This window comes from Rhipicephalus microplus, chromosome 5 (assembly GCF_043290135.1).
Source record: "Rhipicephalus microplus isolate Deutch F79 chromosome 5, USDA_Rmic, whole genome shotgun sequence".
Lineage (NCBI taxonomy): Eukaryota > Metazoa > Arthropoda > Arachnida > Ixodida > Ixodidae > Rhipicephalus > Rhipicephalus microplus.
Genome location: NC_134704.1, coordinates 211,461,902 through 211,489,657, shown reverse-complemented (window position 1 = coordinate 211,489,657; position 27,756 = coordinate 211,461,902). Strand labels below are relative to the sequence as shown.

Here is a 27,756-nt window from a genome sequence, read left to right as displayed (position 1 = left end):
CTTCACTTGGTAGTGGTAGACAATATAGCTGAGACAAGTTAATTTAAACACAAGTATATGTGTTAAATCTGGGACGTTTCTCTGCTATATAAAAAAAATCGCCACATCCGGTGCACACTACCATGCTCATCACGACAGCATTCACGCGCTTGAGGTAGGTGTGCTGCAAGGGCTCATCGCCTTTATGATTTATCATTTTATGGAGTCATTTGAACATACTTTCAAAACTATTGCAATTGAGTGCATACTGGGAGCTTTGGCGCATCTTTTAGTAAACTTGTATAAGGTAATTACACTTTACTAGGACAAAACAGTTCCAATTATAGGTTGTCGACTGACTCACAAGGCACAATTAAATATAAGAAAGACGGTTATTACCCCTAACTGCGTGGGTATTCATTTTGTATTGCAAATAATAATTTATGACAATTCACGTGCCAGTCATGAGATGATTACGAATCACACAGTAGTGGGCAAAGTTTGATTCTGTATTCCAGTGGTTAAAACAAATCACATTGTAGCCTCACAGAAGACAAGAATGCTTGCCGAAACATTTGATCTGACACCTTGTGTTCCCAAATTTTTCATATTGACAAGCTTCCATCTCTTAAGGGTCAGTTTGATTCACCTGCATCAATGGGAACTGGTTCATAGCATGCACGTGAATTTCAGAACTTGTGCAGCACGAGTTCAGCAGTGCGACATCACAAGCAAAGGACAGGGTGCTGATAAGGGGGGAGCCTCATTTCTTTCGCTTAATTTATTGAAGTGCGAACATCTTGGCAAGACACGCCGCGTTTTTACAGGCGGATACGGTACCAACGTCTAATGCTATGTCGTCTGTTAAGCTGTGCGTGCGGCTGCACAAAATCAGTGCCGTCAGTGAAGTAGGTACAGGAAATTAACTATAGTTTTAGTGTTGTACCTTTCCTACGCTATTTGAAACGAATGGCACGGTTCAGAGGCCGCCATTGCTGCACCACTGAAACAAATGGCGAGGTGCAGCGCCTCGTAGAATGAATCATGTGGTGCAGGCGAATTAAACAAACCCTTAAGCACGCAAGTGTCTTTGCATTTCACCCCATCAAAATAAGGCCACTGTGGCTGGTATCAAACCTACGTTGTTGAGTTCAGCGGTGTCACACATTACTAATGTACACAGAGATAGTGTTTCAATTCCAACGTTATTAATGTGTAGACACCATACCGCGGTAGACAGCCAAGGCTTGGGGCCAATCTAAAGCACCACTCTATGAGGTGCGTGAAAGAAACGTTCAAAATACAGCCTTTCAACTGTGAGGTTCGAGATGACCTGTCGTAGTGAACATTAGGATGTAAGATGTTTGAACGTGCTTGCAGAGTGGACATTCGGGGGTAGTCATCCTGTCGTTGCATGGCAGTCTGGAAAAACAAGTAATATCACCAGGTATTGATAAACCTAATCAATCAGTGAAAATTTTTGAAGTAAGCAAATAAACTTTGTTAACTAGTAAACAATAGTATGTTTTACATACATATAATGTTACCTGATAAAAGATGTATCACTCAGGGCTGCTTCTTCACAAGGCGTGTCTTGTAGGAGGTACCTTGGTTGCTTTACACAGCTGCTTCCATGTCAGGTAGGCAAGAAGGCTGTGACAGAAAAAGAAGTATTTCTGATTTATGGGACGTTTTTATTCTCACACTATAGCGAAACTACACCCATAATTATGTGATGCTTCTCAAGTGCGACTACGGTAATCTATTGAATTGTACATTTTTGTCACTTATATATGAGCTAGCTACGAAAACATATGCAAGGCGACACTGATCTAATTGCCTTCTTTCATCGCAACGACCTGGTTGATGTCACCTGGTGATAGAATTTCAGAATAAACTATTCAGTCAGTGACTCGCTCCCACGTGAAGCCACGCCGCAAGTAACACACGTTTTTCTGGTGAGAAATTATGACACGTTAAAAAATTCAAAATTGCAATGCACTGCCGCCTTGTGACGCCTACGAAATCATTGCGAAAAAAACTACATACGTTGAAATAAACCAACTACCCTTTTAAGCAAACATCCTTGAAAACTGAAGCGGTTTTTATTTACCGGCTCGTAAGTTTTGGGCTTGAAACGGGTGTTCATCCGATAAAAGCTTCAACGATAGCTTTGTTCCCCCGAAGTCACTTCAATGCGTATCGCGAAAGCGTTTGAACGAGTCAAAATAAACAGTACGAAATAGAGTATGTCGGCAGACAGTGGCTCAAAAAATTTACAGCGAAACGAAAGCGCTAGACCCATCCGAACGAGCATCGAGCCGTTAGCTGCCATCTCTACCGTTGACTGCTGTGCATTTTGAAATGAGGATGATGATGTCGATATGCTGCTGATGACTACGAGTCAGCTGGAGCAAAAACTATCGCGATAAAATGATGACGCAGCAATTTTTAAAGGACACTGACATGTAATTTCAGGATCGAGATGTGCCCATCATTCGATCGCTTGGTATGCATAGGTCTTCTTGGCCAAATTTGAACGACTTCCTTCGCGTGTAAGTCATTTTATTTCGATGTCTAACCGCGTAAAAAGCTAAGGAGAAAAAAAAAGAAAAATAGTCAGCCCTGCGTCATCCACACTAGGGTACGTGCTCGTTGTGATACATTCCACAAATACTATCCTGAGGGACGATGCCCTAGTAACGATGACGTGTACGATCCGAGTGTTCTTATTGTGGCGCCGACTGGCGCCGAAGTGCAGAAACGCACTCGATCGTTCACGGCCGGGCTAGGGCCTCGCTAGCGCGCGCAGGTGCAGTCTAGCCCGGCCATGGATCGTCACGTCTGATCTTCGTCGCACCGGTTTGAATGATTTTGTGAAATTATTATGATAAAAAGCACCTTTAAACGAATGACGAAAGAAAAGAGCATAATTAAACGTGTGCTTGTCGTTCAGCATGTCGGAGAATTGTTTTGAGTTACTGGTGAGAAGCAGTCGTCGTGTTCAATGCACGATAAAAGCCCAATGAGGGTGTCTTTTCATATCACGTATGTGTTACACATCAACATGACCACAAGCTATCAAAAATGGAAGAGCGTGTAGTCAGATGTCGTCGCTAACAAGTAACATGCAGGTATCGTTTAATTTTGGTTCATCTGTAGACTTTGCCTCCACGTAAAGTGGCAATACCGTGTTAACCACGAGAGGGCGGATAGGTGGGGCCATCTACAGCGCAAAAAAGAACATGACAAGCAGAAAACGTGTTCTATTTCTCCGCTGATGCTCATTCGCGACAGCTATGTTGCATTGACTGCTCTGCGTGTACCTGAATGCTTTGCATGCCAAAAAACACCAGTATACCTAATTGAGACACACGAGCTATCATGGCTGAAGCGTGCATCTTCGGGCACCTATGCAGTACTGCTTTGAACGACGTTTATTTCGGAAACACTGTTCTGCAAAAGGTCGGTCGTAGCAAAAATAATTCGCGACGTTGTGAATCGCACAGATTCCAAGCCTAAGACTATCCTATTTAATCTGAGTCGACCATTTGTACGGTGACAACAGCACAAGAGGTGACAAGGCATGACTGAATGTGTCCGCCTAGCAGACGAAATGTTTGCGGAGCAGCTGAGCCTGACGTCACTCTTTTCTGTGGAAAAGTTGTCAGCTGTGGCGTGATCTGGAGGTGACCGCGAGGTAGCGCCACTGCTGGTGCTGCCAGCGCTGAAAATGACGGGATTGCAGGCCGTTTTTGAATAGTGTTAGATCCCATTATATAAATATAAAAGTGATAGTTATTCATTTCTCATTTGCATTTTAGGTCACGAATCGCTTCTACGTGGTCTGCAGCTACTCGCTGATGCAAAAATCTCGGCATGAGTAAATTTAATGTCAGTGCTCCTTTAAGGAAAGCTACTTGGTGTAAAATCACAATTACCTGTTGTGTCATCATCATCATCATCATCATAAGCCTGACTGCGTCCACTGCAGAGCAAAGGCATCTCGCATGTTCCGTCAGTGAACTTGGTCCTGTGCAGGCTGCTACCAATTTATACCCGAAAACTTCTTAATATCATCTGCCCACCTAACCTTCTGTCCCCCCTAACCCGCTTTCCTTCTCTAGGAATACAGTTAGTTACCCTTAATGACCAGCGGTTATCCTGTCTACGTGCTGATTGCCCGGCCCATGTCCATATACTCTTGATTTGAACTAAGATATCCATAACACCGGTTTGTTCCCTAATCCACTCTGCTCACTTCTTGTCTCTTAAGGTTACACCTACTATTTTTCTTTCCAATTCTTGCTGCATCGTCCTCAATTTAAGCTGAACCCTCTTTGTAAGTCTCCCGGTTTCTGCTTCATAGCTAAGTACCGGCAAGGTACAGCTGTTGTATACCTTCCTCTTGAGGGATAGTGGCAACTTACCTGCCATAGTTCGAGAGCGCTTACCAATTGTGCCCCCCCATTCTTATTCTTCTAGTTATGTCAATCTCGTGGTTCCGCTCCGCGGTTATTACCTGCCCTAAGTAGACATAGCCTTTTAACACTTGAAATGCACTATGACCTATCTCAAAGCGCTGCTCTCTTCCGAGGTTGTTTTACATTACTTTCGTTTTCCGCAGATTAATTTTAAGACCCACCTTCCTGCTCTCCTTGTCTAACTCTGTAATCATGAGTTACAATTCATCCCCTGAGTTACTCTGCAATGCAATGTCATCGGCGAAGCGCATGTTATTAGGGTACTCTCCATTAACTCCTACCCTTAGCTGTTCCTATTCTAGACATGTGGAAACCTCCTATATGCATGCGGTAAATAGCATTGGGGAGATTGTATCCTTCTGCCTTACACCCTTCTTGATTGGTATTGTGTTGCTTTCTTTATAAAGCACTAAGGTAGTAGTTGCTTTCTTTATAAAGCACTAAGGTAGTAGTTGATCCCTTGTAGATTTCTTCCAGGATGTTTATATATGATTCGTCGACGCCCTGATTCCACAGTGTCTGTATGCGGAATGTGGTACGCGAAGATGTAGTATTCGATCATTTTAGAATTGAAATTTGGCCCCGACAAGGGTGCACCTACACGTACAACAGCATGAATGGCGGTGCCTATGTGAAGCATAACGTAGAGGCCAGTCGGTCCATATTAGGTGTTCGAAGCCAGAACTCGCGGCGGTTGATATTTTTCACCTCATACCGGTGATCACTTGAACTTGAGAGCTTCCGGGGCCTGGATCTGGGTCAATACTGTAGCGAAAGAGATGGAGAGACGTGACGACATCGCGAAGGCGGCTGACGGGGCTGTCCAAATCTCGCTAGTTCATTGAAGGTGATAGTCTTTCTTGGGGACCTTTGACGCTAAAATACTGGTCTGTCTGTCTGTCAGTCGGTGCACTTGCCTGTTTGTCCGCCTATATAATATTCGAAGCGGTCAAAATCGAACCCCATCCGCAGCGCCCACCAATATTGCTCAAGTTTTAGGGTTCATACTTGTGCAATTGTCAATTAAAAAAACAGTTATTGCAGATTTATAATGAACAATAATAAGACGTCAGTATTTGGTATGTGTCTGTTTATACTGAAAAAAAGTATACATAATTAAATCTAAGGACCATAGCGTTTATCACGCTGCGCTGACAATGCAGCACTGTGCACGAAAAGGCAAGTGTTTCTAATGTTTTGCTAAGATGACACGGTGGTGGCACGTACTAGTTGCCTTGCGTTCTACACCTTATTGCCTCCGAGATGGGCGCACGCGCTGCGCGCTTCATTTTACCAAATAACTGCCAGATAGCGCTCATGTCTCACATGTGATGTGCTTAGAAGCGCTCGTTTGCCTCCGCTGCACGCATCGAGTCACTCTAATGCAGCACCTCCAGAATACAATTCACAAACTTTCGCGCGCAGGAGATAAAATAAACATTTTGTTTTCTCTCTGCCGACGCAATATTATTGTCTTTCCATGACATTTGCATGGAAACATGCAGATGCAGTGCCTATTTTTTTCCTCGAATCGATGCTCAGCGGCCGCGGCTGCTGGCATCCGACACGCCAGGCACGCGAACTCCTGTTCTCGCGCCGCCCAAGCTAGGCATCGCTCTTTTTTGTGTTCGTGGCTGCTGGCAAAGAGTGACATGACTGCGCGACGCTACAGAACGAAATACTGCGAAAAAAAACCCAATTCAAGCATAACCAAGATTCCGTGTACTATATTGCCACGTTCTTGTTCCCAAGTTTTGTTATCGTCCCAATACACTACGTAATTCTCAGCGCAAACCGCGCCTGCAGTCTTCGAAATGCTTCAGGACTATAGTAGATCATTTCGATAAGATCACGCCCAATCCGCGAACTATACAGATTATTCTAGAGCTTACGTCACCGCCAGCAATAATGCTAGATCATTAGATGGCAAGTGTATAAATGCCAACGGTCTTCGCCGCTTGTCACTTTATCGACGGCCGGCGCCCCGTTCGCCGCTTACCTGGTGCCGGGATTCCCGCAACCAGGCACGCTGCCAGTCGTCGACCCAATCTCATCGAGTATCAAGCGAACCCCTGGACAACCCCCGGCTCTGTCCAGGCCTTCATCACGAGCCAACGCCCGGGCACCACAGCGCAAGCCGTGGGAGCCAGGGCCAGGACGGAAGTGTGATGGCTTTTGCAGCGCCACTGCCGAAAGCTCATTGCTTTAACTTCAGCGCTCCAGAGGGGAGCACCGTCAACGACATCATAGATGCCCTTGATGCAGTAACCGGCCCAGCCGGTATCAAGTCCCTCCCGCACATGAGAGGCGCAAAGTTCGGCGCCACAGTCGCAAACGTCCATGCAGCCACCAAGCTGAAGAGCCGGGGTGCGATTCTCTTGAACGGCGTATCAGTTCCACTAGTCAGCGTCGGTCCTGAAACAGTCCACGTCACAGTCTTCCGGGTATCGCTGTTGGTAAGCGACGCAGCCCTAGCGACTGCCCTCTCCGCCTACGGCAAGGTGCAACATATCCACGAGGCAGTGTTCATGAGCCGCCCTGGGGTGGCACAGGTGTCCGTATAGCGCGAGTGGCAATGAAAAGTCAAGTACCGAACTTTCTGACATTTCAAGGCTACAATGTCATGTGTGACTACCGTGGTGTCAAAAAAGTGTGCTCTAAATGCCGGAACACTGGCCACATAGCCAAAGATTGTGGCACGCCCCGTTGCACTCGCTGCAACGTGTTTGGACATGCCACAGAGGGATGCGCAGAACCGTGCCGCAAGTGCTCGGTCAGCCATGCAACAGCTGACTGCATACGTCCGAAGTCCTTCGCAGTGGCTGCAGCAGCGGCAACTGAAGAACAAGTGCGCACCAACCTCACGCCTGCACTACAACATGATTATGCGGCACTCTCGCCTGAGAGCGACACTGAGACAAGCAATACCGACGCCCATGCTGAACCAAAAGACGCAGGAGACCTGCCTCCCCTGTCTGAGAAAGCCCCGCCAACCCTTCACGACCCGTCTGAGACCAGCGACATTTTGCCGGACGCCTATGAAGACCACAGCTCATCAAAAGTCTAAGCTAGAGTGCCCGTACTTAGCAGAGACAACGAGGGCTAGTTCCGACATAGTTGGCGCCACCAGCAGTGCCGAGAGCATTGATAGGACGCGGCACACGAACAACGGGACGTGCAGAAGCTCCGGTCATCGGCCCAGTCAAGACCACGATGGTGATTATGCCACTGACAACGCCGAGTGCCCGCGCCGCCAAATACTCTGCCCAGACCCGCAAACTAAGCCTGTCTAACCCCATTTACCTGATTAAAGGTGCGGCCGCTGGTGCGAGTGTCGGTGCCAGCGCCATGGACGTTGACCGTCCAGCCACGAAACGGGCCCACCCACCGATCACGGACTCTGAGGGCACTACGAACAGTAGTAAGCCCCCAAAACTAGCTAATGCTCTGACGACGTCAGAGCATTTCTCTCTTTAGTTATGTTCATTCGTTGAGCGCTCGCCCCATGCTCTGCAAGGGGTTTCTCTGAAGTTTGCGAGCACTCTCCCTTTTTTTTTCAAAATGGCTACGGTGCATTTTCTCTCCTTAAACGTCAGGATTGTGGACGCCGAGATAAGCAGAGAGACGTCATGCCCTTCGCAAGGTCACGTCATGTCGATATCCTTTTCTTACAGGAATGTAATTTTAGAACCTCTTTTGATGTGAAATCCTTTTGTTCACATTTTAGAGTCGAAGCCTTTTTTTGCTGACTGATTCAAACATGTGCGGAGTCGGAGTTGTTTTTTTGACACCAGCGTCACGTCGAAGAGCCCACTGTGTTTATGGTTTTGACGGCCGCACACTAGCAGTAGACTTTGACCTTCACGGCAGACGAGTAAGGGCGCTCGTAATATATGCCCCAGATCAATGTGGGGCCACGGCCGACTTTTTCAATTCACTCAACTCATTTATGTTTGACAGTTACCCCACTTTTTAGTTGGGGATTTCAACTGTGTTGAAGACTCCGACAGAGATGCGCGCGGATGCAGACAAAGCAGACAATATAGCGGAGTAAGCGCATTGCGACAACTCATCCGCAATTTCAAGCTCATGGATGCAAGGGTCGACACTCACGGGAATGACTTCGTTGCAACCTGGCAACGAACGGGGTCCCAACATGACCCGGCTAGACCGCTACTGTTTTCCAGAAGTGCTAGCCACACATATCCTTAGTTGCGAGGTCCTACATTTCCCACCGGACGCTCCATGCATTACAGACCACTTTCCAGTATCTGCAAAACTTTTCTTTGAACAATCCACTACATTTAGAAACCATAAGAAAATGGACACCACACTCATGCATGACACGGAAAGCGTAGCATTATTGCGCAATGCACTAGAGCAAGCGTGCGATAGGCCGCCTGAACCCCGTAATTGGAACGCATTAAAACACAGTTGCCTGACGACAAAGATAAACGACACGCTACAAAAAGCGCGCATTGTACGAAGAGGCGAGTCGCTGACGTTCGCAATGCATGACTATCTCGATCAGTTAAAGGTGCGGTATGAACTTTTGCTACGTTCGTGCACGGCTGCGCAGTCTTTCATCATCGAACGACCGGTTTCCGATCCGGCTGTTCTTCGAAGCGTCCGCAACGGCTCCTTGGGTGAACAAATGCATGTTCCTTTCGTTCAGTTGGCGAACGGTGAACAGCTTACACTAGAAGAAGACATAATGAGGGCCTTTGAGGCACATTTTTCGAAACTTTTCAGGGCGGAGAATGCGACCGACATGAACCATGCCACCATAGTTAATGAGTTTTGCGAGATAATTTCTCGCGTAGCGGAGGAGCTCCGCGATGGTCTACGCAGCCTAGTAACACTGGATCAATTACGCATCGTGCTTCAGCGCAAGAACACAACCGCCGCCGCCGGCCCGGACGGGATACCTTTGAGCTTCTACAAAACCTTCCTTCAAACAATACAAGACCATCTTTTGACATTGCTAAATGAGCTTCTTGCTGACGGAATCAGACCGAATACGTTTCGTGAGAGCAGAGTTATACTCTTGCTTAAATGTGAGGAGAGCCGTACGATCCAAGGGCGTGGAGGCCCATTTCCATACTTAACTCAGAATATAAGATATTGACAGCCATGCATGCAAACCGCATAACTACCATTTTACCGGAAATAGTAAGCGACATACAAACATGCTGTAATCCAGGTCGTACGATCTATTCCTCGCTTGCGCTGACCCGCGACTTGTTCACGCATGCTACAAAAACACAAACATCTGGTATTTTTGTTTCTTTGCATCAGGAAAAAGCTTTTGATCGCGTGGAATGGAACTATATCTTCGCTGTGCTTGAGTGTTATGGCTTCCCAGCACAATTAACCGACGTCCTCCGCTTACTTTACACAGACTTAGAAACGTCATTAGTACTGAATGGATATACATCTGAGCCTATCGAAGTAAGTAGGGGCATTCGGCAAGGCTGTCCCCTCTGCGCAATTCTCTTTGTATTATGCATATATTCATTATTAAAACAAATTCAGAAATGCACTTTAATACACGGTTTTCCTCTCCCAGGCTTGGGCGAAGTGAAAGTAGCGGCATATGCCGATGACCTCTCGTTGTTTATTCAGAACATAGACAGCTACAGAGCCTTTTTGCGAATAATTCACACGCATAGTGACCTGTCGGGAGCACGTCTTAATCCCGGAAAAAGCAAAACATTGTGCTTTAGGATGCACTTTGAAGAGTTTCCTGACGGCGTACAAATCGCCCAAGGAGTTAAAGTCTTAGGTGTAACTTTCCTTTCGACTGGTGAGGCAGCCCGCACCACATGGAAAGAAAGCCAACACAAATTGGACAGACGCACTGAAGTCGCCAGAACCTTTCAAGTTGTTTTTACAGAAAGGGCTTATCTAATTAAATCCAGCATAACAGCGCCACTACTTTATGTAGCCAGAATTGCTCGACCACCTCGACGGGTTTTGCTGAGAGTGGCTACTGCGTGCGGCTCCTTTTTTTGGAATGGACACGCCGAAGCTGTCGCTAGAGCCTTTGTCCGCCTGCCAGTAAATTGGGGAGGGCTCATTGTACACAACCTTGATGTAATGTGCCGCATGTTGGCTCTCAAAAACACCTGAGCACTCTTAGAGAACTCATCGTATCGAGGCAGGCAACTTCTAGTGTATCTGCTAGGAACCCCCAGAAGACTTTTTGGTTTAGCAAACGACACAGGACCAGCTGCTGAGCAGCCACCAGCGTATTACACACATGTTATAAAATCTTTGCAACAATGACGAAATGATTTCCCAGTTGACGAGCTTATAGAAATGTCCCCTACCGACATGAGCGAAATAATAGCATTTAAAAGCCTATCTGAGGAACAACGCCAGAAATTCTGGTCGAAAAGACGTTGGACCCTTACAAACACGTCTCTCCCCTCCGAAATTCGTGACCTAAACTGGCTTACAGAATGGGAGGCTTTACCAACGGCCGACTGCCTGGCGGTCTGGGGCGTGGCGCCCTCCGCCACATGCCCGCAGCGCGGTCGCATCGAAACACTGAACCATGTTTTCCATGAATGTATAGTAGCGCGCACCTTTTATCGCATGGTTACCAGAATGTTCCAAATAAGTATGCAGTCGAAGTCTAGCCACAGAGATAACTTCGTCGTACTCTTATTGCCTATCGGAGCCTTCGTCTTATGGAAACGAAGGGGACTGGCCTGCCTGAGGGGACGCCCCCAGAGAGCCATGTTTCCCCTTATACATCGGCTAAGAAACAAAATGCTTATGCACCTTAATGCAGAGTCTTGCTGGAAGAGGAGGGTTTCCTCCGATGCTGTCCTACGCGATTCATTATCGTTAAAAACAACAGAGTGTCCATGCCTTTGTCCCCCAATGAGGAGGTAGGCTAGAACTTGTACCACTGTAACATTACAGTGTATATTTTCCTTTTCTTCCTTAGAAACAAGTCATTTTGTGATATATTGTTCTTGAGCGTGAAAGCAAACTGGGCCCACAGGTGAATGCTAAGCATCACCCTACACTGTGAATGACCCCCCCCCCCCATGTTTGTTCACATAGCCTTACTACTTATTTAAGTTTAATCATCTGGATGTCAATAATGTCCTGTCTCTGTAGTACAATTTTGCATTGTACGTTACTGCATATGCAATAAGTTTTTTTCGCTGTTTATAACAGCTTGCAGTGTACAAAGACATTGTTCACCATTGTCAATTTTTATGTGTGCACATAAGCTGTGTATGTTATATCCGGAAATAAAATTCTCTTAAACGTAAGCCTGCTACTGTGATCCGACTTTCCGTGTAGCGGGCACACGTTTGCCCAAATAAACAGATTAATCTTCAACGCACTGCCTGCTTCTTCGTCGACGTCACGACCCCGTGACATCTGTCATCGGGGTGCTCGGTATCGATCCCAGTTCCTCAGACTTCACGGGGTCGTGACGTCGACGAAGAAGCAGAGAGTACGTTGAAGATTAAATTGTTTGTTTGGGCGAACCTGTGCCTGGTAAATGAAAAGTCGGATCATATTAGCAGGCTTGCACTGATAGCGACGAATGGGGCGTCGGCCTTTGATAAACTGACAAGCGGCGAAGCGCGTCGGCATTTATACACTTGCCGTCGAATATTCTAGCGTTATCGATAGCGGTGACGTAGGCTCTAGAATAATCTCTATAGTTCGCGGAGTGAGCGTGATCTTAACGAGATGATCTACTACAGTAGTGAAGCTTCTCAAAGACTGCAGGTGAGGTTTGCGCTGAGAATTACGTAGTGTATTGGGGCGATAACGAAGCTTGAGAAGAAGAACGTGGCAATATTACAAAAACCTCAGCCACTATCACATACAAAAATTTCGCAATCTAGAAAAGCAATGGATGGGTGGCTGACACACTGCGACCCCTTCTTAGTTGCAATAAGCAAGTTCATAAGCTTTCTTCATAATTCAGGGTGCCTAAATAGCACGCTTGTTTTATAAAAAGTTGGTGGTATTCGCGATCATGACAATGAATGGACAAATGTGAATACGCAATGCCTTTCAATAAGTTAACTGTTCTCCTAAAGGGACACTAAAGTAAAAAAAAATTCTACGTCAGAGTGAAAGGCCAATTTATGACAACATCTGAAACGACAATATTATCAACAACAAAGGCCTACTTACCGAGAAATTAAGATAAATGAAGAAGAACAAAAGCGTCGCAGTAGGACACTTTCATAAATAATGCCGATATCATCAGACGAAGCACCTACAATTTTTCACTAGTAATCGATCCGACTGCACTAATTAAAAAAAAAAAAACCGGCGTACATTAAGCGACACCATAAAATGCTGCTTGTTCATTTCTGTTTTATTCATGGAAAAAAGAACCACCGCACGTTACTATGGGGAATGACACGAGTGGTTCAATTTTCGCGTCGTTACACGGAACAGGTGGTGCATCTAGCAGGGCGCAATTGAAACAAAAAAAAAATGCAGCATATCTACGGAGTGAATGATGATGAGTGAGGCGAAGCATCCGTCAGCCCGTCCATGCATCCGTCCGTTCATCATTCTGTCAATGCGTCTGTCCACGAGGCTGTTCATTCGTCTGCCCGTCCGTTTCTGCGTCAATCCGTCCGTATGTCCGCGCGTCCGTCCATCAGTACGTCCTTCTTCCGGTTTGTCCATCCATCCATATAGTGAGCACTCCAAGCACCACCATCTCTGACGTCACATCCCTTGTGGCACATACCCACTTTAGAGTAGGTATGTGCCACCGGTGGCTACACAGGACAACGAAGGATGGACCAACCCACGCCTTAAAGAGCTTCGCCTCTAAAAACGTCTGCTATCTCTAAGCCAATGGCGGAAAGTTGATCAATGGCTGTTGTTGCTGTGGTGGCTCCCGCTTCTTTCAGTCTGCTGGTACTAGCACCGTAAAGCCGGGCAACGTTGTGCACGGCAACCGTGACATAAGTGAATCCGGTCAGTCCGCTTTTTAAGGCGGGTAATTTGAAGTGCGGTATCCCGTAGCCGACAACAAAAACGTGATTTTATTTCAAATATATGCCGTTGCTTGGCAGAAAAGTAACACTACGAGGTTTCTGGGCCGCTATTTCGACAATCAACCTTAAATTAATAGTTTCCTTTAGTATCCCTTTACCTGAAGAGAGAGAGAGAAACTCTTTATTGGGAAAAACAAATTTTTGCCGGCGTCTATATATCCCTGACATGGTACATATAAAGGCTGGCGAAAATCCTATAGACGCATTTCCCTCAGTGATCAATGTACTGATGACTGCATGAAATTCAAACTGAATACACAACTTTCTGGATGAGAAACTTAACAAAAGGACACGGCAGCGCTGCTCCCTTTTAGTTTATGTCTGGGTGCTTGTGCTGTTAGCCTCAATGAATGTGCAACAATTTGCCCAATTTTCAGTTTTGCTCTCAGCTGATTTGCCCAATTTTCAGTAGCGCTCTCAGCTAGGGTATAGTTGAGTGGTGTTGAAGCACCAGGGAGGCCAACCATGATTTCGTTAGAGAATAAGCGTATTGAGATATTCCAAGGAGGTGCTCTGCTAGTGACCAAGTTGGTGGAGGTGGTAACAATCACTTCCTTGTTCTCATTACACACAAACACGACGGGAACTTATCTCGAGTGCTACTCAGTTGAAGTCTAGCGGTTGTCTCGTTTGGTGTAATATTTGAGTGTGTTCGCCCTTGTTTATCAAAACATTCACTGCTTGACCTGAGTGGACATTGCCGTCTGCAGGTTGAAAATAATGAAGAACATCGCGTTGGCATTCCTACGTATGGGACACCTGGTCGATGCTGTCACCTCGCTCGAGTACATCATGGCTGAACGAGCAGACTTCCGCTCGGCTCTACACTTGGTGGTGTGCCAGTATCACCTTTCCACCAGCTCCGCAGTTGGAGGCCACGACAAGCTTCGCGGCAGCTTCCTCAAACTGCTCGACGTCACCCCGGAACAGGTTGACGACAAGTACGAGCCGTCACAGGTATCACGTAGTCGCACCATTTTGTTCGCGTGCTATTCAACACCAAATTATATGAAACGCCGCACTTGGTTTATTAGTAGCCATCTGTTCAATGAGGCCCGACAAGGTGACCTGTTTGCTCGTGCTCAGCCCTACAGTCGCTTGAAAAAGGCTGTTTCGTTGGGCACAATGCGCGCACAGACTTTTTAGGGAACAAAAAGTATAAGAAAAATATATCTTGTTGAAAAACCACCTTTAGACACTCATATCACCACAAAGAGTGGACAAGGTCACTTTATTCGCAAAGTGCATTCATTTTATTAGTAGCCAGTGGTGACTTCATAAATGCGCTGATATCTGCAGGGCAGCACGCGATGCAGATAATCGCAATCCTTTCCTCTCATGAGTTCACTTCGCAAAGTGTTTGTGCTGTAAACAACCCGGTCTTTTGCGGGTGAGTGTGCTGCACCGTATTGGCTGGTTCTCAACTGACCATGAGGCTGACTGGGTCACGGTCTTTCACGTTGAAGGCTCTGTCAGGCAGTACACGCCGAAAGGCGGGATAGTCTGTTGAACTTGAGGAGTCCGAATAGCAGCGCTATCGATTGGACGTTCTGGAATTTTTTTCACCCACTGGTTCTATCTTGTGGTGTCCTGTGCAGCGTTAAATTAATCCCAAGTCTGGAAAAGGGTTCCATCTAAGCTTGGCGTCGGGTCAGCATGAAGTGGTTGCATGTGGTCACCGAACGTAGACCACAACTCTTCGTGAGCTTTCACCACGTTTATCACAGCACTCACAAGTTGATGCACAACATCTTGCTCCCGCAAGGCACATTAACCGCGTGAAGTTTTCGCAAATACCTAATCACATCCCGCCTCTGTGGTCTAGTGCCTAAGGGACTTGGCTGCTGACCCGCAGGTCACGGGCTCCAATCCCGGCTGTGGCGGCTGCGTTTTCCATAGAGGCGAGAGTGCTGTTGGCTCGTGTGCGAACATTAGGGTGCACTCTAAAGAACACCAGGTGGTCCACATTTCCGGAGCCACCCACCATAACGTCTCTTATAAACAGATGATAATTTTGGGACGTTAGACCCCACATATCAATCAACTTCATCACCAACATAAAACAAACGCTCGGACTCTCGGCACCAGTCTCGCTTTTCCTTCAGTTTCAGTTGCTTCTTGTGCATTGGCCCACAAAGTCCGCACTGTACGAATGCATTTTCTTGCGTTATTTTCCCCAAAGAAGAAAAACCGAAAGGTGTCACGCTATGGGGTGTACTGCGGTACATGATCACAAAACGTTTCTGCTATTTTTGTTATTTATTTTATTTATTTATTCAATACTGCAGACGCAAGGTCAAAGCAGGGTGGTTAATACAGATACAAATAAAATGAAATACTGCTAAAATTGAAATGACAATTGCAGAACTGAAATGTAATGATAAGCATTTGCTTTCTCACATTTGTTATGCCAAAGAACTTTTCACCGTTGTTCGGCCGCAACACTCGAAGTTGCATGATAAGGGTGTGGTGGCGACCACTGCGCATAAATAAAGCGGAATGCTGGGCCTGTTGGTACAACATCGTGTGGAAATTTATGAGCGCACAAGGTAGAAGTAAGGAAGAACTTGACAGGAAAGACGCTCAACTTACAACTGAACTTTATTAGAAAACATTTATTGCACGAGAACACAGAAACGCGAAGCGCAACCAACTCTCACTTCAAGGTGCCCCCCCTTCCAAAAAAAAAGAAGGCATGTTTATCTACGTGAACATCTTAAAAAATACACCTCTTTTCACTTAGTGCTTCTGAAAGAACACTAATACACGTGCTTGCGTTCGCCCTAATCTGTTCGGCTTCCATGATATATTTGGTCAATCTGAGTTTAGATTTGCCCAGAATCCTCTTGCTGCCAAACTGCGGATTGCACCCTCGATGCCTGCAGCGCATTGACAAGTACGTGCCACCTCCGAGGATGATGATGATATATGGTGTTTTTCGGCGCAAGGGCCATTTGTTGGCCAAAGAGCGCCATTTCATCTTACTAAAAATATGGACAATGGTTGTGATAAGCGGCTGTATAAGGGCCATAAAATTCATCGCGATAAGGCGGGTAAGAACATACAAGTAATAAAATGATGACCATGCCGTGAAAGATGTGTGTGGTGTGAATAGGTGAAAAAAGTTGGTGATAATAAGATGATGGTGGGTACGTATGGCATTAGCACAAGTGCCTCACTCGTTCATACCCTTGCGTTCAAGGGCCTTGAGGCAAGTGCTTTCCTGGGTAGCCACCGCAGCAGAAACCTCTCTAGAGAGGTCGTGCTACGGTATGCCCGGGTATATGATATGAAAATTATGAATTTCCTTTAAAAACGCTAATAATGATTTGTGACTAAAAAGTGGTTCCCTACCGACGAACATTGCAGGGTGTAAAGGTATATGTTGTCGGTAGGATAGTGGGAAGTGTTGTCTTCTTAGGGTGTCTAAATGTTTAAATTGAATTAAAACGTGAAGAACTGTTAATGTCTCACCACATTTAGCACACAATGGTGGATCACCACCGGATAAAAGATGTGTGTGTGTCGTGTATGTGTGTCCTATCCTGAGTCTTGTTAGTGTTACCTCTGTTAGACGTGATTTTGATACTGGTGGCCAATGGCCAAGGTGTGGCTTGATAACGTGTAGTTTGTTTTGTGTGTGTGTATCCCACTTGCTCTGCCAGTAGTCCCTGAGGTTTCGTTTGAGAGACGGCTTAAGATCAAGGGCCGGGATTGATATAGATGTAATGGCGGTGCTCTCATGGACGGATGCAGCGAGCTGATCCGCCCTCACGTTGCCTTGGATCTCACGGTGCCCTGGCACCCAGCACACTACACCATGTTGTTTGTGTGTGTAGAGTGTGCACAAAATGGAGTAAAGTGAGAAGGGGACTAGATTTTTTTTGTTTTTTAAGACTGTGCAGAGCCGTTACCACACTGAGGGAGTCTGTATAAATTACTGCTTTTTGTATTTGTATTTGTTTGATGTGTTTAGCTGCCACCAGTATCGCGTAAGCTTCCGCTGTGAAGATACTTGTGCGTGGATGTAGAGGGCCAGCATCCGAAAAGGATGGGCCGACAGCAGCGTAGGACACAGAGGAGTTAGTCTTGGAGGCATCTGTGAAGAAATCAGGACGTGTGTATTTGTGTTGAAGTTCCAGAAAGTATGTTCGGATATGGGCAATAGGTGCATGTTTTGTAACCTCTAGGAAAGACACATCGCAGTCTATAGTTTGCCACTGCCACGGTGGCGGGTATGCTACAGGAGTCATTAAACTGTGTTCGAGTGACACTCCAGTGTCCTCAGCTAGACCCTTCAGGCGAACTGAAAAGGGCTGCCTCATTGAAGGCCTGTTTTGAAAAAGAATGGAGCTCGCCAAGTCATTAATAGTAGAGTATGAGGGGTGCCTTTTGTCCGCTTTCACCTTAAGGAAATATACAAAGGACATGTAGGTTCTTTGCAGATGAAGCGACCACTCATTTGTCTCAACGTAAAGGCTTTCTACGGGGCTGGTGCGAAAAGCACCCGTAGAAAGGCGGATGCCCAAATGGTGCACGGGGTCCAGCATTTTCAAGGCACTTTTAGTGGCCGACTGATAGACAACGGCCCCATAATCTAAGTGGGTACGAATAAGGCTTCTATAGAGGTTCATGAGGCATTGCCTATCACTACCCCACGTAGTACGTGACAACACTTTTATAACATTCATGGCTTTTAAACATTTTGTTTTTAAATACTTTATGTGTGGTACGAAGGTCAACTTGTTGTCCAAGATTGAGCCTAGGAATTTATGCTCCGCATTCACAGAGAGACGTTGGCCGTTCAGTTCAATGTCGGGTTCTGAGTGCATGCCTCTCTTTCGGGAGAACAAGACACACGTGCTTTTTCCTTGGTTCAGCCGGAATCCGTTTTCCTCTGCCCATTTGGAGACCTTGTTTAAACCTAACTGAACCTGTCGCTCACACATTGCTAGGTTGCATGACTTAAAGCCAATCTGGACGTCATCGACATATGTGGAATAGAACATGTTGCGGGGGATGGGCAGGTGCAAGGAATTCATTTTAATAATAAAAAGTGTACAACTAAGTACACCACCTTGCGGTACTCCCGTTTCTTGCACAAATATTTGGGAGAGAGTACTGCCCACACGGACGCGGAATATCCGATCGGATAAGTAACTCTCGATTATGGAAAGCATTATACCGCGCACACCCAGGTGAGACAAGTCTCTTAATATCCCAAAACGCCATGTTGTGTCGTAAGCCTTCTCGATATTGAGAAACACTGAGAGGAAGTATTGTTTGTGGACAAAAGCGTCTCGGATCTGTGCCTCGATACGCACCAGATGGTCGGTGGTGGATCTACCCTCCCGAAACCAACACTGAAATCGATCGAGCAGATTGTGTGTTTCAAGGAAATGTAAAAGTCGGCGGTTTATCATTTTTTCAAAAAGTTTACAAACGCAGCTGGTTAGTGCAATGGGCCTATAACTTGAAACTGAGGAAGGGTCCTTGCCCTGTTTCAAAATAGGGATAACAATAGCCTCTTTCCAGGAAGCAGGGATGGTGCCTGAAAGCCAGATAGCATTGTATAGAGAGAGTAAAGTTTTTCGCGTTTCGAGCGGCAAGTTTTTCAACATTTCATATGTGACACGGTCGTAGCCTGGAGCGGAATTATTGCAAGAGTTTAGTGATGTTTGTAGCTCAGCTAAGTTGAAAGGTTGGTTGTATTCCTCGTAATTTGTGCACTTGGATTCTAGTTTCTGCTTTGCTATCTTTGCTTTGTGTCTTTGGAAAGCTTCAGTGTAGTGTGACGAGCTAGACACCTGCTCGTAGTGTGCACCGAGGAAGTTCGCTTGATCTTCCAGGCTATCACCCTGTGTGGTTACGAGTGGGAGTGAGTGTACTTGTCTTCCTGCTACCCTACGAACCATGCTCCAGACTTTAGCCTCTTGTGTATATGAATTTATCCCTGATAAAAACTTGTGCCAGCTTTCTTTTCTGGCCTGCCGACGCGTTCTCCTGCCTCGAGATTTTATTTTCCTAAAGCTCTCAAGGTTTTCCGCTGTCGGCGAGTTCCGCAGCAACCTCCATGCCCTGTTCTGTTCCTTTCGCGCATTGTGGCACTCAGTGTTCCACCACGGAACGTGTCGTTTGCCGGGCAGTCCAGATGTTTGTGGAATGCACTTGGTTGCTGCGTCAGTAAGAAAAGCCGTGAAGTACTGCACAGCTTCATCTATGCCTAACCCGCATATGCCAGTCCAATTTAGGTGAGTAAGCTTTCGAAATCGTTCCCAGTTGGCTTTGTTTACCAGCCATTTGGAAACATGTGGAGGACATTCATTTATTATTGGTGTACTCAAAACTAAAGGGAAATGGTCACTTCCGTATGGATTATTTATGACTTTCCACTGAAGTAATGGTACAAGTGAAGGAGATGCGATGCTGAGGTCTATGGAAGAGTAAGTTTTGTTGGCAAGGTTATAGTATGTTGCCTCTTTCCTATTCAACAGACAAGCACCCGATGAAATGAGGAATTGTTCAATGAGACGACCTCGGGCATCACAGCGAGAGTCACCCCACAGACCATTATGTGCATTCAGGTCCCCAAGGACCAGATAAGGTTCAGGTAGTTCGTCTATTAAAGACTGGAACTGAAGTTTTTCGAGACGGTGGTGCGGAGGTATGTACGAAGAGCAAACAGTGACAAGTTTGTTTAGAATAACTGCTCGGACAGCCACCGCCTCGAGGGAAGTTTGAAGGGGTAATTGTGTGCATGCTATACCTTGACTTACTATAACCGCTACACCACCAGATGGTAGCATGGCATCATCTCTATCCTTTCGGAAGATTATGTAGTTACGTAAAAAGTTTGTGTTAGTTCGTTTTAAGTGTGTCTCCTGTACACACAGCACTCTTGGATTGGGTTCATGGAGGAGTTCTTGTAAGTCATCGAGGTTTCGAAAAAGGCCTCGGATGTTCCACTGTAATATTTCTGTCTGCATATTTAAACAAGAGAGATACTGCTGTGCGTACAAAGAGTATCCTGTGTTGAAGTGAGCTCGTTAATTCAGGTGGCAGGACGGTCGTCCGGCCCCGTTATTGGTTTTTCATTTTTCTTAACACGCTCCAAGGAGGCGCGCCGCTCTTTTGGTACCAAGGGTACCGTTGTATCCATTGCCTCCCCAGAGGCACTGGTTGCCCGCACATGCGAGCTGGTGGTTCGGATTTTAGGCCTCGCCTGGTGAGGGGAGGCCTTGAGACCAGAGGACCCTGGAGTCTCCGGCCTCCATTCGCTAGGCGGCGGAGTAGACTGAACTACTGCCGCCTTGGGGGCAGGTGCCACAGCCGTCGGCTCGCTCTGCGCTGGCCGAAGGAGTGACGAGGGCTGGTGCGGCGTTGCCCCCTGACGCGCCGCATCAGCATATGTAGCGCCATAAAATGGTGACACTCTTCGTCTTGCTTCCTTGAACGTGATAGTTTCTTTAATTTTCAATGTGATAATTTCTTTTTCTTTTTTCCAAAATGAGCAAGACCGTGAGTATGCGGCATGATTTCCGCCACAGTTGACACAGTGTGATGGTTCTTCGCAATTGTCAGAGTTGTGGCCTGACACTCCACATTGTGCACAAGTTTGGTGACCACGACAGCTTTGTGAGCCGTGGCCATACTTCTGGCATTTGAAACAACGACGTGGGTTAGGTATGTATGGTCTGATCGACGCCTTAGTGTACCCTGTTTGAATACTTTCTGGCAGATTACTGGAAGCGAACGTGAGTATTAGGTGTTTTGTTGGTGTTACCTTGTTGTCTCTTCTAATGGTGGTCCTTTGTACATTGGTCACATTCTGACTCTTCCACCCCTCCAGTAGTTCGTCTTCAGTCAAGCCGAGCAAATCAGCATCAGATACTACTCCACGGGTTGTGTTCATGGATCTGTGTGGCGTTGCAGTGATGGGAGTGTCACCAAAAGTTGAAAGATTCTGTAGCTTTTCAAACTGTTCTTTTTCTCGAACTTCAAGGAGGAGGTCTCCGCTGGCCATTTTGGTAACTTTGTACCCGGCTCCTAGAGTGTCTGTGAGACATCTGGCTACTACAAAGGGGGATACAGTTCTGGCTTGTTTGCTGCTTATCTCACTATGTATAACATGAAAATGGGGGAAGTTCTCAGTAGATCGGTTGAAAAATCCTAAGTCTTCGGTGCGTACGCGCTTTAAGCCGGTACGATTACTTAATAATGGAAATGCTCTATGCATGCCAGTTTAATTCTCTTCAGAAGCGTTGGCGGCCACCCACCACGGAGCCCAACGAGGGGACGCTACAAGTTTGCGGGTGCTAAAACCTGCAGACGCCAGCCGTACAACGCTACTATAACCCAATGCGCCTAGAGCAAGGTAGGCTATTTGCACAGGGTAAACCCTAGCCGCCAGGAAGTTTGGAAATAAACAGAAGAGAGGAGAAGACAGGACAAATAAAAAGTGAGAGATAAAGACGAAGATGTAGGGAGAGAGAGATAGGAGAAGGCGACTGCCGATTTCCCCTGGGTGGGTCAGCCCAGGGGTGCCGTCTACGTGAAGCCGTGGCCAAAGGGGTGTGTTGCCTTTGCCGGGGGGCCTTAAAGGTCCAATCACCCAGCTTTGGCTCAACCCGCAGGATCCCCTTTTCCCCGGACACGGCAAAGCCACGCACGGCTAGGCGTGGGAGGGAGTAGAAACTCCCCCGTTAGCTCGGGTCCGTGGTGTCGCTACACACCAAACGCCTACTTGCGCAGGTGCCCCTGCGGGGCCACCTGCGAGGACCTTCAAGGACGTCGCATGTTCTCGGAGTCGATCATTTAGCAACGACCCGTCTGGCGGCTGTACACATTTCCGCAGCTCAGGGGTAATATGTACACAACCCTTGAAGTACAGAGTACAAACAGCGCGGCGAGTTTTTAAAGCAACTGCTCTTGTTTACCCTACCCCTTTCACAACTTCCTATCATGGCACACAGTTTTGCCAGTTTGCAGGGAGCTGTCAAAACAAGGTGTACTTCATGTCTGCGACCAATATTCATCAAAGTGTGCTTCGTCTTGTGCACACAAGGCATGGTTACAACCATTTTTGTTGGCCTTGTTTCCACCTTGTTGGTGGCACTCAACCTCTTTAACTTCTTTAACATGGTACTGCCCACTGCCACAAGCAAGCTGTCCGGGTAACGCAAACTGAGTAGGCGCCTTACTTGATTCCGGAAACTGCGATCTATTTTATGTGGACATGATTTGCTGAGTAATAAGCTAAGGCAGCTTGCTGCGAGAAGAGTCAAGTGGTGACAGGCCCTTCTCAGACTGCGAAGAAAACTCCCAGCAAACGTGACCAATCTATTAAAACCAATGTTAAGATCTAAAAACTGCAAAACATCTCTGGCTGGTTTTTCATGGGTGAATGACAATTAACTTGTGCATTGTTTAAAACAATTCAAAATGTTGGTTACTACTGAAGTTGGTGAACAGTTATCTTCTATGTTAGACATCACTATGAAGTCATCAACATAGCTGTAGACAATAATACAGGTTGTTCCACGAGCTCATGTTGTAGCGTCTGGTCAAATTTTGCTAAGAGTATTTCACAAAGCACAGGGCCCACATATGAGTCAATGCATATGCTTTTTCTTTTGACAACTGTCAAATTGTCGAATTTTACCAAAGTCGTACACAGGTACCACTGAAGTAGCTCCATGAAGTTTTCTACATTATTTATAGTATAGCATTCGGAAACACGGTTCCGAAAACACAGCGTGGTTTATTAATGCATCTCCGCCATTGTTACAACTACTTCTTCTCTCTCCTCAGCAGACTACCCACTACTAGCTAATGTCCCAAGTGTGTCGTGCCAGAAGAAGAAGAAAAGTTTTACAGATAGGCCTCCCCCTCCAGACAAGTGGCCATGGGCACTTGAAGAAAAAAATGATCAGACGGAGCTTGTCAGAATAGGTGCCGGCTTGATCCTTTCAATGCTGACTATGTCTTCATGGCCATTGCGCGGGATTGTAAAATGATGTTTAGAACGCTTGATGACTAGGCAAGGACCGTCATAGTGAGGTTGAAGAGCACGGCGAGACGCATCGACAAAAACAAAAACGTGTGAAGATATCTGTAAGTTTGCCGGCAGAAAAACGTCCTTCTTAGTGTGAGCTGAAGTTGGTGATGGGCGCAAGTTTTGCATGAAGATCCGCAGACGCTGGACGAAAGAAGATGAATCCGAAACACTCTGCGTAGTAACGGGGCTGACAAGGTCACCAGGCAGACGGAGTGTGCAGCCATAAACCATCTTGGTTACAGAGCAGGCAAGTTCTGGCCGAAGTGTTGAACGCAGGCCGAGAAGCACGATGGGCAGGTGTGATACCCAATCTTCGGCGCGAGGCTGCGAGGCGAGTGCTGCTGATGAGGGTCAGAATTGTTGGATCAGGTGTTAACGCTGACGCCGAGTTGCGCGCACACCGAACATGTCAGTGTACGCTGGCGCTTTCTACGCAGGTAAACAGGCACCGCGAGCTGTGCCCCGTGTGAGGGGCCGAGTGAGTGACGAAGCGCGCTACGTGTGCTCGCTGCGCGCGTTTGCGTCTGCACTCGCAATGTTTGAGCCGTTTACCGCGGCAACCACCTTTGCCTCAACAAAGGCTGCGTCGTTCGAAACAGACACGGCGGAGTTAGCGAAGCTTCCCCCAAGCGATCCTCCTGAAGAAAGCCGGGCGGCTGGCCGCGAGATGCTTGTGCCCAGTTTTACATATCCCCTCCAGTTTGGCATCACAGCCGGAAGGTGCCCGGCGGTGGGTTTCGAACCAGCCACCTCCCGCAGACAAAGTGGACGCCCTAACCACTAGGCCACGGCTGCGGTTTATTCACGCATCTCCACCATTGTTCCAACTACTTCTTCTCTCTCCTCAGCAGACTACCCACTACTAGCTTATGTCCCAAGTGTGTCATGCCAGAAGAAGAAAAGTATGCCACAGATAGCCCCACCCCCCTGCATTATTTTGAAAGTTTATTACCCAGAAAAAGTCAATGGCCTCCCGTATAGCTAGAAACAGTTCATCGTGCAGAACAGAATAGAACAATTCTTCGACATCAACCGAAAAAGTGTAGTTAACACCGTACTAGCCTCACAACTGTTCTTTCACGAGTACGTCCGAACACTTCAGCTTGAAGGGTCCATCAGGAGCCATAAGGTTCAGTAGTCGTTGCAGGTAGGAGGTCACGAGAGGCTGCCAACGTCCCTTTTCGGTGAGAATGACTCGTAGAGGACACATGACTTTATGTGTCTTGGCCGAAAAGAATCCATTTAAAGCGTCATCTATGCAAGACTTCACGGCTTTCGAAAGACTTCGCAGTTTAACCTCTGATAGGAGAACAACTGCTGGTGATTTGACCTTGGAAGGCATCCTTCTGAACGGTTTGAAGTTTGTTTATAGCTGTATTTGCTTTTCCTTTGAAATGGAGTTCGGGTAAGACAGCGAACTTGCCATCCTTATCACACTCTAAGAGAACCAAACTCAAATTGTTGATGAACCCTGCTGTCTCTCGTATGCTAACCTCGCTACGTGGTGCATGACCTAATGCCTCGGCTGCTGCTGAGAAGCAACTGTCTCTGCCTTCACCAGGCGCCAAGTCAGCCAACTTGTGAGCTATGGCCAGAGGCTCCTGCTTAGGCACTGAGGCTGGTAAACTATAACTGGGGCCTTTCATCAGTACACTTTTCCCGAATGGAGACATTTTGGCTCCCTCAACGTACACAGTTTGTCCCTGTCCTGACTATTTACCACCACTTCTTGGTAAGTGAGTGAAACAACTAGCCCAGTGGCCGCTTTGACTGAACTACGCTGCCCCATGAGTAGCGCATGACCGCGGTGGCTTTGGCCTCGCGATTAATTCGAAACAGCTTACGTTCAGCCAGTCTTCGAGGATGCTTACTTGTTTCCAAGACTCAACTTCGGGTATTTTGCTAATCGTTTTCCAATGGCTCGCCGACGAGTGAAAGCCGATAAACAGCACGGACATGGCAGGTGGACACAAGCGTTTCCGAAGGTGATAGGCGAGGTAGCGTGCTTGACAAGTCAGTGAAGCAATAAGGTTGCTGCACGTTGCGATCCTCTCTTGCAGAGGTAGGTTGCACAGGAAGGAGCCCGTCATAGAAGAAATGAAGTTCAATAATGTGGAATGCTGCGCCAGTTCGTACAACATAATGTGAATATATATGAGCGCACAAAGTAGAAGGAAGTAAGCACTTCACAGAAAAGACGCTAACTTACACCTTACCTTTTATTAGAAAGCATTCATTGCACAAGAACACACAAACGCGCAGGTGCAACCAAGTATCACCTCAATTTGCCACCCCCCTCCCAAAAATAAGGTAAAATTATCTACTTCGACCGGTAAAAAACACCTCTTTTTTCATTTATCTCCCAAAGGAACACTAATACACGTACTTGCGTTAGCCATAATTTGTTGTAAGTTGTAAGTTGAGCGTCTTTCCTGTCGAGTGCTTCCTTCCTTGTACCTTGTGCGCTCTTATATTTCCACATCACTGCGCATAAACTTGTGCAGCCTCCGTCTCGTCCCTGATAAGCTTGGTATGACGCGGCCGCTTCCTGCAACACGCTTTCGATAAGGGACAGCGCCACCGCAGTTTCACCACAGGCTTACGTCACCACTGCTGGCTCTAAAACTCAAGCTGCCAAGCTCGTTTTGGTGGTTGTTTCTAACCTTTCACGCACACCAGAGGCATCCCTTCCCTGCTGCTGCTACCATGTTAATAAACGTTTTTTACATTGAACGTTGGACTCAATGCTTTGTCGGCCCCGCATCGCACAGGGGGATGTGTTTTGTGCTGTTAGGGGCCATGGAACAGTGAAATTGGTCAAATAAATTGTGGCACCTGGTGACTTATATGTGTTTTAGAAAATTCTCAGGCAGCGAAAGAGTTTTGAAGCTGTTCGATTGTCTGCTACAGAAGTGAAGAGCATTGGCCACACTTCGACGTTAGAATACTTATCAACAGGTGCAAGAAACGCATTCGTAGCTAAGGGGGCAAAGTCTGCATGAACGCGTGAGTGACCAACAATGAGCGTGATATCTGGATAACTCCAGGGTTATAGTGGTGCACACAAAGCTGCGACTTGCACTGTGCGACATATTTTGAACTTTTTACGCAGTTTTTATGGCTATGATCAATTCAGAGCCACCACACAAAGCTGCGGGATACTATTCTCATGCGACTTGCCCCAAGGTTTTCATTTTGCACTATATGTCAAGAACGTCATGCCTTAGTGCTTCAGGAATAACCTTAACTCTCCACGATAAGGAACTCTGCTCCAGTAGCGGTTCTCCTCGGCGTACGCATGCGCGTTGAGCTCTTTTGAGCAGTCGCTAAGCCAACCATGCAGAGTGAGGTCAGAAGCACAGTTTAAAGACCGGCATCCTCTGGGCGCTTTGTTCTCACATTTAAGTACATAACATGGTACCCGTACGCTGCAAGTTATTGCTCAGCGTTGCATGCATGCTGTGGCTAACGAGTGCATCGGTATTGATTCACTTCAAATACCAAGTAGTGGCTGATAGCCTGTTTAAGTTTTGAGGTCTCCGCCATAAGGAACATTTTCAGTGCAAATATGAATGCTGTTGCTTCGCCTTCACACTCTGCGTACCTTTTTTTCACTGCTATAAAAGGCTTCGCCAAGTGAGCGTGGTAGGTCTTGTGGTGTACACGTATCCTGAAGAAGTACGACCACCAGCGTGGGTCTGGTCTTAGCGAGCCGCAGGGCACGCGTTAACCGTTGCCGTGGCGAGAACACGATAATGCTAAAAGTCGCAACACTTTATTGTGGCAACAACAAACGCAGTACAGCCCGTTGCAAAAGGCGCGGCGGGAAAGCAAATAGGCTTATCCACGCCACGGGCACAAAAGTACTACACGGTGTGCCACGAGCACGTCTCCGCGGTAAAAGTGATCCACGGAGACACCGGGACCAAGGCCCGGTTGCTCGAGCGAGGGCAAAGGCGCTCGTGTTGGCTTCGGAGGGAGACGGGTCGGCGTAGCTATGCCACGCACTAGGACACCGTACCGCCCTCCGGCCGTGCGTACGCAGCGGGGCAACAAAAGGTGAGCGTTCGCCTTGGGCGCGAGGCGCCGTCAGCGAAGTCCGTCGACGGACAGAAAAGATTGTGTGGCTCACCGTTTGCAGTCCCGGAGAGTGTCTGTCCGCTCCTGACGCAGCGCG

At 47.0% G+C, this 27,756-nt stretch overlaps 1 protein-coding gene and 1 long non-coding RNA gene across 2 annotated transcripts in view; one reads left to right on the top strand and one right to left on the bottom strand.

The window, feature by feature from the left end:
- Positions 1 to 27,756, top strand: part of nompB (intraflagellar transport protein 88-like protein nompB) — a 1,761,410-nt gene that overhangs the window by 548,186 nt on the left and 1,185,468 nt on the right. Inside the window, exon 9 of the mRNA XM_075896456.1 lies at positions 14,233 to 14,479. Coding sequence (XP_075752571.1) covers positions 14,233 to 14,479 — 247 coding nt within the window. The remainder of the gene's footprint in view (positions 1 to 14,232; positions 14,480 to 27,756) is intronic.
- On the bottom strand, positions 567 to 27,756 carry LOC142818113 (uncharacterized). Its single transcript, XR_012895590.1, has 3 exons — positions 27,712 to 27,756; positions 1,527 to 1,632; positions 567 to 1,401 (listed from the first exon to the last, which is right to left on the bottom strand). It is a non-coding gene; the product is annotated as an uncharacterized LOC142818113 (long non-coding RNA).